At 43.3% G+C, this 15941-nt stretch overlaps 1 protein-coding gene across 8 annotated transcripts in view; it reads right to left on the bottom strand.

Annotated features, from left to right (window-relative positions):
• ATP6V0A4 (ATPase H+ transporting V0 subunit a4) overlaps nt 1-15941 on the bottom strand; it is a 57285-nt gene that overhangs the window by 25661 nt on the left and 15683 nt on the right. For 2 of the 8 annotated variants that reach the window (XM_074315312.1, XM_074315314.1), the window contains exons 2-13: nt 13685-13778; nt 13529-13576; nt 12013-12079; nt 11613-11838; nt 10110-10243; nt 8486-8564; nt 8112-8206; nt 6193-6318; nt 5633-5727; nt 4308-4434; nt 2067-2149; nt 1318-1411 (exon numbers count right to left, since the gene is read on the bottom strand). In XM_074315312.1, the coding sequence (XP_074171413.1) occupies nt 1318-1411; nt 2067-2149; nt 4308-4434; nt 5633-5727; nt 6193-6318; nt 8112-8206; nt 8486-8564; nt 10110-10226 (816 nt within the window). In that variant the 5' untranslated portion in view covers nt 10227-10243; nt 11613-11838; nt 12013-12079; nt 13529-13576; nt 13685-13778. Of the gene's footprint in view, nt 1-1317; nt 1412-2066; nt 2150-4307; nt 4435-5632; nt 5728-6192; nt 6319-8111; nt 8207-8485; nt 8565-10109; nt 10244-11592; nt 11839-12012; nt 12080-13528; nt 13577-13684; nt 13779-15941 lie in introns of all 8 variants that reach the window. The other 6 variants (XM_074315313.1, XM_019750467.2, XM_019750494.2 and 3 more) reach the window with 6 other exon arrangements.

Below are 15941 nucleotides of genomic sequence, written 5' to 3'. Positions count from 1 at the left end.
TGGGCTGCTATAAAATACCGCAGGCTGGGCAGCTTATAAACAACAGACATTTATTTCTCACAGTTCTGGAGGCTGGAGGGCATCAGGGTACCAGCATGGTCAGGTGAGGGCCCTCTTCTGGACCGCAGACTTCACATTCTATCCTTAGGTGGAGGAAGGGGCAAGCAAGCTCTCTGGGGCTTCTTTAATAAGGGCACTAATCCCATTCAGAAGGGCTCTGCCCTCGTGACCTCGGCACCCCTCACAAAGAATTGATTTAACGGTGCTCATTTTTGTTCTGGTGATAACAAGAGTAACGCTTTTCAGTAGTAACCTGGCACATGGCTACCCAAGTCATACGAAACATAAGCATAAGTTTAGCATAAAATTCTTTTCCATTATCTTCATGAAGTACTGGGGAGAAGGGCCTCAAGGGAAATTGCTTCAGGGAAGTACAATCTCCTTGACAAATGACAAAGAGGGAACAGACGGGATTAAAGAAATCAAACACACATTTTTCTGGGAAGGTAAAGATATCTGTCAGCCTTAAGAGTTTTAAAACATACACACACCTAATTACTAAAGACACTCTTTGAGGCTCTAGAACTGTGCTGACCCATCCACCAGCCACAGGGGTTACTAAAATTTAATTAAAATTCAATAAAAATAAAAAGATGGTTTTGAAGTGCTCAGTGGTCTCACATGGCTCAATGCTACCGCACTGGCCTCAGAGGTCACATAACATTTCCACCACCACAGAAAGCTCTGCTGGACGGTGCTGATGTAGAATATAGGATTTGATGTAGGTCCTGTTGTTTTCAGTGATTACTTCCAAAGCTGACTGAAGAAAAGTGTTCTAATCATAGAAGTGTTAAGTGCCACACCGGGCGACAACAGACTTTACAAGAGGATCTGAATTTGGGGTGTGTTCACACGCGAAACTAGACTGTTTCTACAGAATTGGTGGGCTCAACTAACTGGGCAATCAGCAGCAAAAGAATCGGTCAGACTGGTTGGTCAACATAATTGGCTAGTTAGCTGTATCATAGATGAGGCCAGGCTGGTGATAAAGGGCTCCTTTTATAACACTGGGTGGCCTAGGGCAGCCGTCAATTCTAATACCCGGCAAAGCATTACTGACATGCAGAACCATCACCTCTAGCCTGCTGAGTAGTTTCCTAATTATGAACTCTTCCTCAGCAAGAGCTAGAAGAGCATAGCAGGCACCCCAGCCAGCTTCCCAGCAAGGGCCCCAGGGGGACAGGACTTAGATGACAATGGCAGAGGTAGCCCCAGCTGCAGCCTCCCCCAGACCATGCGCCTGAACTCCTTACTCACTGTGGCTAAATCTTCCAGCCTCATGTTGACACCATCCAGCATTTCTCTTCGCTCCCCCGCAGGCTCTGGGCAGGGGTATATGGTGGCTCGAAACCTGTGTGCAATGAATTCCGAAGGGACATACGTGGTTAAAGCGTTCCGCACGTCTTCTTCTGCTAAGCCACCATTTGCCGGCTTTGGTAAGGCGGCCATCTTTTCCTAGAATAACTCTCTCATCAGCCATCAGAAAAGGAACCCCCATCTTAAGGGTTCCCAACGCAATTTGAATTAAAGCTGTGGTTTATTATATGAATGAGCTTCATTCAAACCATAAAGCCTGTGAGCTGTTATGTAAATAAGACTGCAGGCTTAACTTGTCCCTTCTTTCCCCTCCCCATACCTTATTAATGTATTAATGTCCTTCTTTACTGAGCAATTTTTGCTTCTAAGGGGCTGGAGACAAGATGATTTTGTAACGTCACAGACAACTTAGCATATGGTTTGCCTGTGAGCAGGAAGAAACTGAAATGGTTAAAATGTCTACTTTAGTTACCTTCAGTTTCTGCTGGTTCAAGCCCTCTCTGTTCCTAGTCCTACAGCTATTAAAAGTCAGTGGCACTTGTGACACTATCTTGTCAAATGTGGGAAACTTATTCTCAATCCCTCAACAGACCTCAAAGAAGCCCCAATCGTGTATTTTGCTCTGCACACCTCTTTACCTAATTCTGACCCAAACCACTGATGAAAGAGCTGTTAACAGTCTCTCTTACCCCTCACAGATCTTCTTGATTTTCTGTCTGAGCTGCTCTCCTTGATAAAATATGATAAACATATTCTTTTTAATTTCTTCTTTCTGGAAAATTAGAACAAGCGAACACATGAATATTTCTTTCTAGTTAGAATATAACAGAAACATAAAGTTCTGTTTTTAGGTTTTAAAAGTTATAAATTTACAATTGGAAAACTTCAACTTGTCCCAGTTGATGCAAGTCCATAATCAATTAAGGTTGAGCACAGGGCCACTGAGGCAGGCTGTCCGGGGCCACCAGGGAAACCAACGCAGCCTTAAAGTGACAACTCTACTGTTGGCTCCACAAGTTGAATCACGGTGGGCCTTGTATTCAGCTCTAAGCCCTACACTGAAGGGTCGTATTACTAAATAAGAACACATCCAGAAGAAGGGGACCAGGATACTGCAGGGCTTAAAATGAAAAGAGCTGACCTTTTCACCAGTGTGAACTCCCACACATTAACATTTCAGGGATAAGTGGGTGTTTGATATTTAACAACGGTTTGACTCACACAGTTAACTCACTGTACATCCGTAAGAACACTGATTAAAATGCATCTTTAAAGTCCAAGCTCAAGGGTTCACAGGGAAAGGAGGATATATAGTTCACAGATGAAATATATGAAAATGTTCAAGTTTTACTCTAAGCAAAGAAATGTCCTGCTTTGCTCTTATTCAGTTTGGGGTGGGGAGCAGTCAAGGTAAAATTACAAAACTCACGGTGGGAAAAGTTACAATTAATCCAACCAACTACTCATCACATACCCCTCGGGGCACGGAATAGGTACAACCCCACTGAAAAGCCATTTGTCAGGTCTCATCAAGTGTCTTCCTTAAATTCTTATCATGAAACTAATTCAAACTAAAGTACATATCCACAGGCATGACGAGGCCCATCATAGTGTCTATATTCTGGGGGAAAACTGGAAATAAAGTGTCCAGAACAGACAGTTAATGTCATATCAACTCAATGGAAATTTTAAGCATCGATTGAAAAATAACAAAATGAATCATGTCTGGTGGCTTCTCATTGGAGCAAGGGAGGGGTGTCTTAGGATTTGGGGAGCGACTTGCTTTACATTATTTCCCAAGGTTCCTTCATCCGTGAAATCCACCCCTGATCTTTTTTGAATCTCTTAGGTTCTTTTGTCTCTTGATCCACAAACACCATGAATCCACTCTGATCTTATGTCATGTACTTGGTGGACCTCCAATGCCAACAGGCTAACGTCATCTTTTTCCAGATGATTACTTTATAAATACTCCATCACCATGAGTACTACATGTCAACACATGATTATGAAAAGTGATGATTCAATGTCAAATTCTAAGATAACATTTATAAAGGACACATAGTAATATACCAGGAAATTTGTATTATCTAAAGTGAAGGGACCGTGGAAAAATGATTTCCATGCTATTACTGCAACTGTATTAAATTACACCTGCCTATGGCAACGGACTAGAGAAAAACAGCACGGAAGAAAAATAAAGACATTAAAGTAGTGAGGGTTTGTGGGTTTTTTTCCTAATAAGCTTTCATCTTATGTGAAATTTTCTTTAACTGTGAAGTTGTTTACTGTGAACTAAAACTTAAAATTAATTTTTCTAGCCTCTCTTCTGGAAAAGATTATGACTTTTAAAAATAAGCCTCGCTTGGAATTGAAGTGTAAGTGGATTTAAATACCACTGGATGGATAGAGAGGAAGCAAAACCTTAACACCAATAAATGTGTGACACTCAGTGAAGAGCGCCCTCAAAATCCTTGTTCGTTCTGTGGCTTGTTGACGACAGTATCAGCAAGCTTGTTAAAACGCAGAAGACACTTCTTCTGGGCCCAGTGCAGACCCACTAAATCAAAACTTGCATTTTTAACGTGTCCTACACTCATGGACACACTGAAGCTTGAGGCGAACTAACCTAAATCAGTCCTTAGTTCTTTGTGATTAAGACCCAGCAGCTGCCTAGTGTGGCATGAGTACAGGTGAGTTTCTAGAAACCAGTATGGCTAAGTTTCTTGAAGGAATGAGGTGTTGATAAGAATCAGTCCTTGAATTGACCTTTCAAAGGTATTTTTTAAAGAGGATAAAAACAAAGGAGAAAGAGAGGACATAGAGATTAGCTTCATAGTACTGAAGACTCAGTGTTTGAGAGAACACAACCCTCTGGTGAGGGCTGCAGGACATCTAAGAGAAAGCTTTCTGCAGCCTGTGATACCCACTGTGACGGGATCCTCCAGAACTGTGTCCATCTCACTGAACTTTAAGTAGATGTTTCCTCGGCAAACTCGCCAAAGCAGCCTCTCAAAGGAAGCCATTCTCTCCCTGTTTATCACGCCAGCCGTGAACCTGGTGCGAACAGTCAGAAGAGGAGACATTACTGAGGCTCAGGGAGTGGGGTGCAGGGAGAAGACCCTGTGAGACGTGAAGATGAGCTGCCATGAGATGAAGGACCACTTCCCTTTGAGCAGCAGGGGACGACACAGGACTCCCTGGCAGGAGTCCCAAGGCCACCCTGCATCCCAGCCCCAACTTGCCCCAAGTCGCTTGGGACCTCCTGTTTTCTTTGACATGCTGAGGTTTCCTTAACCATCCTAGTACTACATATTCAATTATTTGCAATTAAAAATATGATAGATCTTTCATTATAGCATTGCAGCTACAGGAAGCAAATGTTCAAAATGCTCAACGGTCTCTGTGCATTTTTACAAATAATGTACTAAGGGTGAAACATATACAGGGATTTCTAAACTACTCTGCTTTTATCATCATCCAGGTATCTAGGTAATTTCTGACCCAATCTTTACATACTAACCTTAAGGGGGTTACTTTTATTGGCCTATTATTTTCAATGTACATTGATCCTGTATCACCTTTTGATTAAATATTGTCAATAAATATTTTCTTTGCACTTCAAATTCAATGCCTAGTGCGTCAAACAGCAGGCCCTCAAATGTCTATTTAATAAAAAAAAACTAGAATTCCAAAACTCACCACTTGACCAATTCATCAATTTTACTTGGACACTGAATAAAATCCCACCGTTTTGAATCACCACACATTTTGACGAGTATAATCACACTGTATTACCACTGCTTGGCACTAACTTGATTGCATAACTAGTCTATTTCTCATTACACTTCAAACTTCAGACTCCAAATCTATTTTACTATCAAATCAATATTTCAAAGTTGAAAAAAAACAAAACACAACAAAAATCCATATATCCCATAATCCTTGTCCAAAGCCAGGGGACTGCTGAGAAAACCCACCTAAACGATTATCCTGACATCTTTCCCCAGTGGGGACAATACAAACATTGCCCCCTTCAGGCTCAAGAAGGAAACACTACCTGCAACTCCAATAACTTAGTGAGGTTATACTTGGGTTTATTACTCTGTGGAGGCCTTATATTCATGTGAAATAGTCCCAATTCCAAGGGCTATTTGTTTATTCATTCACTCAAACACTCAGGGAAACCTATCATATGCCAGCTATGGATCAGGGACCCATCTACACATAACTTTCAGAGCACAATTACACTAACCCCAGCTTTCCAGTCATGTACGCAGGCATAGCTCTTAATTCCAGGAGACCAGAAGTGTCTTCGGTAAAGAAATCATCAGGTAAGTTGGTTTCCGTCTGAAAGTCAAACAATCACTATTTTCATTTAAATATATTTAAACTACCTTAAAAGCACCCCACACTTCAAGTTTTTTTCTGCTTTTCATGAAGTTTTAATTTTCCACAAACAGTTAACAGAATTCTAAAAGTAGGGTGCTCCTTGCCAAATCAAAAAGTTTTCCCAATCTCCTCCTACCAAAACCCCAAATTTGCTCAAACTAACTGTTCTGATTTGTTCTGACTTCCATGTCTGTCTGGGCCATTTGAAGCACATACTTTACAATGAGCATCATGACATGTTTGCATTCAATTCTACCAGCCCCATGGTTATTCCACCCAGAATACTCTCCCACTCACCAATGGCCTAGCCATGGGGCAGAAACAGAGTATTTTGTTCATATTCCAAACCAGCCCAATTTCAAAATAAAAATGTGAGGCTCTGTGGAGAAAGGGCCCTTTACTAAATAGTCCCCAAATAACAACCTCAAAGAAGTCCTGGGTTTTCTTCAGGAGATATTTGAGTTCAGTGAGTTCTAGGAAGCTTTTCTTCAATGCCTGCTGGTTCTGGTTGGCTTCTTGTAGCTCTCCTTCTAGTTTTTCTAGAACGGTCTATAGAGGAGGGAGAAAGAAGGTAAACCAGGCAGAAAGTGCTAGGACATATTAACCATAACAGATACCCAAATATCAAAAATTAGGGTGGTGGCAGGAGGCAGAATAGACCAGAATGGTTAGGAAGAAAACTGGAAAACCTAGCAAACGTCTGCCAAAACTCCGGGATAAGATGAGGGTGAAAGCATAAGCCAGAATGACATCTCACAGGTCCCAAGAACAGGTCTAGGTGATAAAGGTGACAGGGATAATGGTGGGAGGGAAGCTGCTAATTAACAGGTCCAGAATTAGAAGACTAGTGATAAGAGAAACTAGAGATGATTTTATTGAGATCCTATTCATAGCTTTTTGGTTAAAAGCTTTCTCCCAAAATATCCAGATTTGTATATGGCAAGATCCAAAATATTTTCTAGGGGAGTTGCCAGTCTCGTATCTCTGTGAGAGTATCTAGATGTATACCACTGCTGGCTACAGAAATTTTAAGAATCTTAAGTTATGTTAAAAGAAAATAAAGACAAACCCAGCCAGAGATAAGGCTAATAAGCTCAGTGAAACTCCCACCTACCTGCCCGCCTCACTTCCTCCTCCAAGGATTAAAATCTCCATTTTTATCAAGATACAATCTACAGGGCCTCCAAGATCTGGCTCTGCCATCTTTTGACATACTCTCTCCCTGCCTCACCCCTCCCTCCTCTTTCCACCACCTGCTCTAGAAACTCCTAGAGGGCACCGCCATGTTTTATTTCTAAGGTGCCTTTTATAAAAGGAAGTAAACAGAGGGGAAAGAAAGAGGGAGGACCCCACCAGCCATAATGTCCTTGGGTAAAGAAAACTGCTATCTTCTAACAGTGGATCTTAGCAGAGTTGATCTCAAAAGCTAGAGTGGACTCGATGCAGCTGTTTCCCCCTGAGAGATAATCAGGAAACATCCCATTGGATCCAAGAATTCTACTTCTCAGTGTCTATCCGAATGAAATCACTGTCTCAAAAAAAATATCTGCATCCCCATGTTCATTGCAGAATTATTTACAATAGCCAGGACATGGAAACATCAACAAATGAATGGAAAAATACACACACACTCACACACACAAATATTAACAGCCTTAAAACTGAAGGAAATCCTGCCATTTGCAACAACATGGATGGACCTTGAGGGCATTGTGCTAAGTGAAATAAATCAGGCAGAGAAAGACAAATAGTATATGATTTCACTTACATGTGAAATCTAAAATAAACAAACCAATTGTCACCCCAATAAATAAAAATAAATAAATAAAATAAACAAACCAAAATCATAGATACAGAAAACAAATTGGTGGTTGACAGAGGTGGAGGGTGAGGGGAGTGGGCGAAATGAGTGAAGGCGGTCAAAAGGTACAAACTTCCAGTTATAAGATACATAAATTCTGGGGATGTAATTTACAGCATGGTGATGGAAGGGAGGGAGACAGGGTCCCATTGTGCCAACATAACTCCTGTCCAGTGGCACCATATTGACAAGACTTCTTTGCCTGTGAGAATCTTATGCCCAATAAGAAAACCATTTCTCTAAGTGGGGTGAGCGTCCCTAGGGCTGCACTGGGAGAGAAAAGGGGCTCTTTCCTGGATCAGGAAGAGTGACTCTAAAAATTGCACAATGGAAATTTCCTGGGGGAGTAACTGATAAGTGGACAACCACATAAATCCACCTCCACACCTTCAGGACCTGGATAATGGATCCATGGTGGCTCTCAGAGCTCCCCAGGAGACAGGTTTCGTGACTGTCCTTAGCGAAGTCGGGAAGCACCTACCTCCAGGGTGATCATTTCCCGTGGGAGAGGGGTTGATGGGGACTTGTCCGGCAATTGAACCTCAATCTCATTTTTTATCTCATCTTCCAGAAAACCTGAGGGAGGAAACCGCACCGGAGAGCCCAAAGTGATTGTATATTCTCATGCCTAAGAAATGGGGCCAGGCAGGACAGGTGACTTTCGGCCAGCTCAGCTGTCTGAATTGCCCCCAGGGACCTGCCACAGCATGTGGATCCCATCTCTAACCTCCCCCACCCTGTCTCCAGGATCACCCTGCAAAGTATTACAAAGAGGGATATGTTTGTTCAGCAAGACCTACACACCATTTACCTCCCCGCCAGTTCAGTTAGACAGTAGGCAGAAAATTGGCTTACGGAGGATCCTCTCCATCGACTCACACCTTCTGACTTCATTCACGAATTTCCTTTGGAAGCTGCTCACATTCACATTTAACTAGAAGGGGCAGAACCACAAAGCACACATTAGTAGCAACAGCTGCCATCACATTCCCTCTGGTTATTTGAATATGTGTGTGTGTGTGTGTGTGTGTGTGTGTGTGTGTGTGTGTGTCTGTGTGTGTTTTTAATTTTTTTTTTTTAATATTTTATTGGGGAAGGGGAACAGGACTTTATTGGGGAACAGTGTGTACTTCCAGGACTTTTTTCCAAGTCAAGTTGTTGTCGTTTCAATCTTAGTTGTGGAGGGCGCAGCTCAGCTCCAGGTCCAGTTGCCGTTGCCAGTTACAGGGGGCACAGCCCACCATCCCCCATGGGAGTCGAAACCGGCAACCCTGTGGTTGAAAGGACACACTCCAACCAACTGAGCCATCCGGGAGCTCAGCGGCAGCTCAGCTCAAGGTGCCGTGTTCAACCTTAGTTGCAGGGGGCGGAGCCCACCATCCCTTGCGGGACTCGTGGAATTGAACTGGCAACCTTGTGGTTGAGAGCCCACTGGCCCATGTGGGAATTGAACAGGCAGCCTTCGGAGTTAGGAGCATGGAGCTCTAACTGCCTGAGCCACCGGGCCGGCCCCTGTATATATATTTTTAATGCTGGAGAATGTCACTGAAATTATCTTAGAAACAGATCTTTCCATGTTCAAGACCGGTGTGCTACAGGCAAAACACACTTTGATGTGCTTATACTCAATCCCCCAAATGCCTGAGCTCTGGCCTTCTTACCCTTCTAAGAGAAACAAAGTCCTCTCATAACTAAGCTTTCCTTACTTTTAGCTGCATTTTCTACCCAAAGGAGCCTTAAAGGCCTCAGTGGAGGCACAAATATGACGGGACCTTGAAAACTGCACAGATCCACGTGATATATTATGGTCAGCAACAAAAATTCAGCATTCTCATGCTGGTGACCTTCAGCTCAGCCCTATAAATGTTACTGAGGAAATGCTCACATCAGGTCCTGTGCTAGGAACTAGGGACGCAAACAACAAGGATGCAGGAGCTTAGTTTTGACCTCGACCTTGGTGAGGAAGTAACGAAGAGTAAAGAGTCCAATTTTCCAAAATGGATTCAAAACAGCTTGATGAGGATATGATATCCCAACATCACACTCAAGACAGTAGTCCTAGGATGTCACTCTAGGGAGACTGTGGACTCGAGGATACTTTGTCTTCAGACAGACTAGTCAAGAATTGGTTTCTGTTCTCAGAACAAGATTTGGTAATCCATGTACACATTGGATATAGCCAATGCTTTGAAGTTGCTACAAAAGAAATAGAATACAACACATCTAACATGTAGTGATTGTGTTAGAGCTTCAAAACATTCCTGCAGAGAAGACACATATGGAAGAAGGGAGACCATGTTTGCAAGTCACTTGCCCAATGCTATCACAACTCCTAGTCAGAGGACTGAAATCATGGAATTCCATCTAGTCCAGCTCAGGGCTCTACTTCCTGCACTTTGTTCACAACCAAGAAGTGGTGTGAAAGAGTTGCCAACACCCACTCCGCCTTCCTCTGGCCTCCAAAGAATGTAGTACTTACATCTTTGAATTGAACCAATCCAAGCTCTCCAAGCTCAGAGACACAGCAATATGCAGCCTCTACTTGGAGAAATAGCTGTGACAAACACATCTCCTCACTGCGAAACACAGACGCCATCTTGACCCAGCTTTAGTCTGCAGAAGACAAAGATATTTGAGGTAGTAAATGTGAGAAAACCTTAGGATGAAAATTATTTTTTTTGTTGAGCTAAATTAAAACCCAGTAGGAAAAAAACAATCCAACAGGAATCACTCCGGATTTTAAAAACATAAACAAAAATAAGACAGCAGTTTTCACCACCTATCAGATTGGCAAAAGATTAAAAAATATGACTAAAGACTCACATTGTGGAGGGTATGAGGGAACAGGCATTTTCATACACTTAGGAGTTGAAGTGTAAATTGGTACAGCTTTTTCAGACAACAATTTGTCAGTATCTATCAAATTTTATATTATTCATACTCGAGACTCAAGATTTCCACAAGGATGTTTCAGATAACCTTGTATATAATAATTAAAATAAATGGACTTAACCTAGATATCCATCAACAGGGGAATGATTAATCTGATACAACAGAACACTGTGCAGTCAGTAGGAATGAAATAAATCTGTATATCCTCTATATGGAAAAAGAATATTCATCTAGCATCTATTTCCATCAAAGACCCTCTATGACTACCCAAATGCTGCCAACCTAAATTGTTTTCTCCAAAGTCCAACCTTCTGGAAGAACTAGCTCACTTCTACAGTGGGCACATTTTCCTTGAGTCATTTTATAATGTATAGAGTATCTACTATTTGCAGACACTGGGTTTATCCCTCCTGTCCTACTCCTTCCATTGTTTCATTTTCCCACAGGAAAAAGTCTAAATCCCTCGATTTTGCCAACAAAAGGCTGCTTAATCTGGTCTGTGTTCCCTCCAGCTCCATCTCTCCTCACGCTCCTCTGCAGACACACAGAATTTCTCCTAGAGACCCTATCTGCCTCAGAACCTCTGTCCACACTTTCCCCTAGATTTAGAACCTTAACACCTTGTTCACCCCACCATCCCCTGTACTCTACGTAATCCTGTCATTTCTCAGGTCTCCGTATAAGGAACCTCTTCCTCCATAAGCCTTTCCTGACCACAGCCAACACCCCAGCGAACTAAGCCCCCTCCTATCTGCTCCCAGAATATAAATTATCTGCAATTACTTGTTTAATGTCTGCATCGCCCACTAGCCAGAAAAACCCATGAGGTTAGAACTTTGTATGTTTTTCGCTCTATCCCCAATCTAGCTCAACCACAAAGCAAGTGCTCAAAAAATGATTCCTGATTTACTGACTAGAAGCTAACCATCTTTTCTCTTTCCAGAATATATAGTCTGGGCCCCTATTTTTGCCTTTGATACTGAAATGAATCAACCTTCCATACTGCCCTTTCTGATAAATAAGGTAATGTTTTCATAGAAGGAGACAGAAGACATTAGCTTGGCACAGACCATAAAGCACACCTTCCTACCCCAGCTTCTTCCGAGCAGGTCCTGGACTGGGGCCTGGAGCTCGCCGGGAGCTGCGGCTCTCCAGTGGCTTCCTTCACCCGACCCTTGGGCTGTAGTCAAAGGATCCAAGTGGCAGCCCAGGTGGGACCAGCGTGACTGAGGATTCGGCAGGCGTCCTCCCTGCAGTGCCGAGCCCTGACCCCAGAGCCCTTTCCTGGCAGCTTCTTCTCTGGAGCCTGCAGAGCCCTGAGGCAGCTCTTGTTGTATCAACACCAGTCTGGGTAAGGACAAACCTGCCCGCCAGCCTGCTCAAATCCCCTCCTCCCTCTCTTCCTCCCTCCACCTCACCTGTGCCCTGGGCCGAGACATTGGGGCCCCACCCAGAAGCAATGACGGTCTTCCCTAAGGAAAGTAACTTACCTCCCAGGGAGCAGAGGGTTCAGGAAGAGGTGCCCTGAGACAGCCTTCCAACACCAACACACTCTTTCTTTTCATGGTAAAAATGAAGTAACATTGAAAAATAGTTCAGGAAAAGAAAAAAAAAAAAATCACACACACCATCCTAACAACAATCATTTTCAACAACACTTTCCTTTCAAAGGAGAATAAACAGACAGACCTTTATAAATACCCAATGGCTAAAACTCAGCTTCTGTGTGACCCAGGTAAAAAGAGACAGGGCCAGATGTGAGGTTTACCCTAATCTTACTGTCTTTCCCATTGACTTGGTGGACAGGTCAAGAGCACAGAGCGAGCCAATTAGATGTGTTGCTCTTGGCCCAGGGATTACTCTACAGAAGCCACCTGAGTTCACATTAACCAGCTTTGCAGAGCAGTTGGGGGGCTAGGTCCCCCCCCCATGTGCCCACCGGGGGTGCCTGTAAAAAAAAAAACATACCCCAGAATAAGGGGTGTTTTCTGTTTTTCAGTTGGTATTTTTGGTTGTGTTTTTTTTTTTACTTTTTATTATGGAAAAATTAAAGCCTCTGCAAAAGTACAGGGAACAGTATAATGAACCCCCATGAACAGACCACTTAGCATCAACAATTGAATTTTGTATGACCTATACACTTCTACCTGCCCTAGATTATTTTGAAGCAAATTCTATATATCATATTATATCTTGCAAAATATTTCAGTATTTACCTCTAAAAGGATTCTTACACACACACACACACACACACACACACAGTTGACCCTTGAACAACATGGGGGTTAGGGGTGCTCACCCTTCTCCCCTTCTCCCCACCCCACCCACAGTTGAAAATCTGCATGTAACTTATGACTCCCCCAAAACGTAACTACTACCAGCCTACTGTTGACTGGAAGCCTTACCAACAACACACAGTCCATTAACACATTTTGTATGTTTATATATGATATGCTATAGTCTTACAATAAAGTAAGACAGAGAAAAGAAAATATTAAGAAAATCATAGGGAAGAGAAAGTACATTTACAGTACGTACATACTTATTGAAAAAATCTGTGTATGAGTGGACTGCATAGTTCAAACCCATGTTGTTCAAGGCTCAACTATATACTATACGATACCACGGTCAGGCCTCAAATGCCACAGTCATTCTGTCAGTGTTCCAATTTCCCAGGTTGTCTGACATCTGCCTTTTTAATAAGTCCCTCGGGAGATTCTTGTGCATGATTACATTAGAACCATTGCTTCTGAGAACACAGGGTGAAAAATCTAATGTAAGCCTGGGAGGCAGCAGAGAAGAGCAGGAGGGAGGCCGATGGGGAACCATCAGCTAAGAAGATGCAGGACTTTGAACCTGGGACAGTGGAGGCCAGGACCTCTGAGGGAGCGGGTGGCCTGTAATTAGACATTATCGGGAAGGTACTGCTTGGGTTTCTTGAGAAGCAGAGCTTGGCCATACCCACCCATTCCGACAAAGCCCAGCCACTCAAGAGTTCAGACTCACCGGGAATTCAGGATGTGCAGAGTGGAGCAGGAAAATCGGAACTGGAATCTGGGAGAGAAAGCACCAATGTTGCCTCCCCTGTCAGACAAGCTCTGGAGGCCGGGGGAGTCCTGGCCCCAGTCGGTGCCTCCCTCTTCCTGCCCCTAACCTGCCCACCTCTCACGTTGCTCTCCACCGCAGCTAGGCTTGGCTGTGTCTTCTGGTCGGCAGTGGAGCAGTAGTTGTCAAATGTCCCGGTGCCCAAGGATCACTGAGAAGCATACAGAGACAAAAAGCACATCTTAAGGGCAGAGCGGAGTCAAATTCGAACTGCCTGACGCAGGACCCTAGCTCTGCCATTTATCCTGTGTGACCTTGGGGACGCTCTTTAACCCCCGGCCTCAGGGTCCTTATCTGCAAAACCTAATAGGATCTTGGATATTTATTTAGAATGTGGAAGTATAGAAAGGAGAGGTTATTTTAAAGTTTGCTTTCTACTCTCCTAAAGCCCCAAGTGGAAGGTGCAAAAGGCCAGCACACTCTGACTCTGGCAGGGCTACAAGTGAGTGGGATCTGTCTGAAAGGTGACTTGCGCGTCCTTTGACCCAATAATCCCACTTGAGAAAGTTCACCCTAAAAAAAAAAAAAAAAAGTAACATTGTAAACCAAAACTTAACTACAATATCTGTTGTAGCACTGTTTGTAATTAGTGTAATAATTGTAAATAACCTGAATTCTTTCATCTGTTCAATATTTATAGTCTGTGTGCCACTGTGTTCTGGGCTCTGAGGACAGGGCAGTAAGTAAGAGACAAGGCCTTCCTCTCATGAAGCTTATGTTCATATGGAAGGAAACAGCAGTAAACAAGGAATAAGTGAGCAAGATATCGCAGATTATGAAAAGTGCAATCGTAGAAAGACCAGCGTTAGAGAAATGCTGAGAGGCTACTTTAGATGAACGGTCAGGACAGGCGTCTCTCAGGAGGTAGCATTGTAACTGAGGCTTGGAGGATGCAAATGAGTCCATCTTGCAAAAAGAACCTGGGGGAAGGGTATTCCAGGCAGCTGGAACAGCAACGCAAGAGCAGGGGTTACATCCTTGCTACAGCAAATATATCTATTATTTGTCATGTACTGGACATTGTCACAACTTCAGAATACATTTAAGGACTTTACATGTTTTAACCCATTTAAGCTTAACAACCGTATGAGGTTGGTGGATTCTTATTCTCATACGACACATGAGGAAACAGAGGCACAAAAAGGCTCAGTGACTTGCCCAAGGTCACTTGGTCACTCACAGAAGGTCATCTGACACCAGAGTCCTTATTTACAATTACTGCATAATATTGTCTCAGGGTCTGAAAAGCTAACATGTTTGAGAAGCAGAGAGGACGCCAGTGTGGCTGAGGCATGTGAGGGTGGGACAGGTAGTATGAGGTGTGTCAGAAGAGGCAGGGCCAAGCCACGTGAGGTCTGATGAGCCAGTAGGAAATTTGGATTTTATTCTAATTGCATAGGGAAGTCCGTGGAAAATTTGAAGCATGGGAGTGGCTTGATTACTTGATTCACATTTTTCGAAAAATTACTTTGACTTCTGCTTTTGGAAAGATGGAGTAGAAATATTTTTCCTTAGTAATAAGTAAACCTAAAAACCCTAAACATTAAATATACAACAAATATTAGAAGATTCTGAAAGGTAGAGAGAAGACAGAAGTTGTGGGGTTCTCAGAGTCGAGAGACATCACAGAGATGAGTTCTCTGTTTCTCTGGTGGTTTGTTTTGGTTTTTGCACCTCACATATTCTAGACTTGGTGCTGCAGAAACCAGCAAAATATGCAGACAAAAAAACATTCCAAAGAAAGCCTGCTCTCTCTAACCAAAGGGTGAGGAAAGGGGCAACCTAGCAAGAATAGAAGTGGTTCAATTAATGGTCACCCTGATACAGCCAGACATCATAAAAAACAATGGCCCCATACTACCCACGGCAGCAAAGCCCCAGAGGAAAGCCTAGATTTCTTCTCTTACAGAGCTCTACCAAAGCGACACCTCCCCGTGTGACATCAGAGGGCCTGAACTCCCACCCAACAAGGCACCCCTCGTTAACCTGTGTTTCAGTGGTGTCTGAAGAGACCTAATCAGAACTTGCACCACTGCCCATTGGTAATGAGGTTACCCCTTAATTGGGGTGCAGAGGTCATGTGGGGAGGAGCAGCCAGGCACTTCTGCTCCTCCCAGCCAGGGTCCGTGAGTAGAATCAGCAGAGGTCTAGGGCACAGAAGAACAAAATGGGAGAAACCACTCTACACAATTTTAAGGCTTACTGTACTGTACAGTAATCAAGACTGTGGCACTGGTGGAAAGATAGACACATAGGTGAATGTAAGAAAATACAGAAGCCAGAAATAGCCCCACACCAGTCCCGTCAACTGATT

This window comes from Rhinolophus sinicus, linkage group LG11, assembly GCF_036562045.2.
Source record: "Rhinolophus sinicus isolate RSC01 linkage group LG11, ASM3656204v1, whole genome shotgun sequence".
NCBI classification, from domain to species: Eukaryota; Metazoa; Chordata; class Mammalia; order Chiroptera; family Rhinolophidae; genus Rhinolophus; species Rhinolophus sinicus.
Note: the sequence above shows the minus strand (reverse complement) of the source record. Positions and strands in the feature narration are given on the sequence as shown.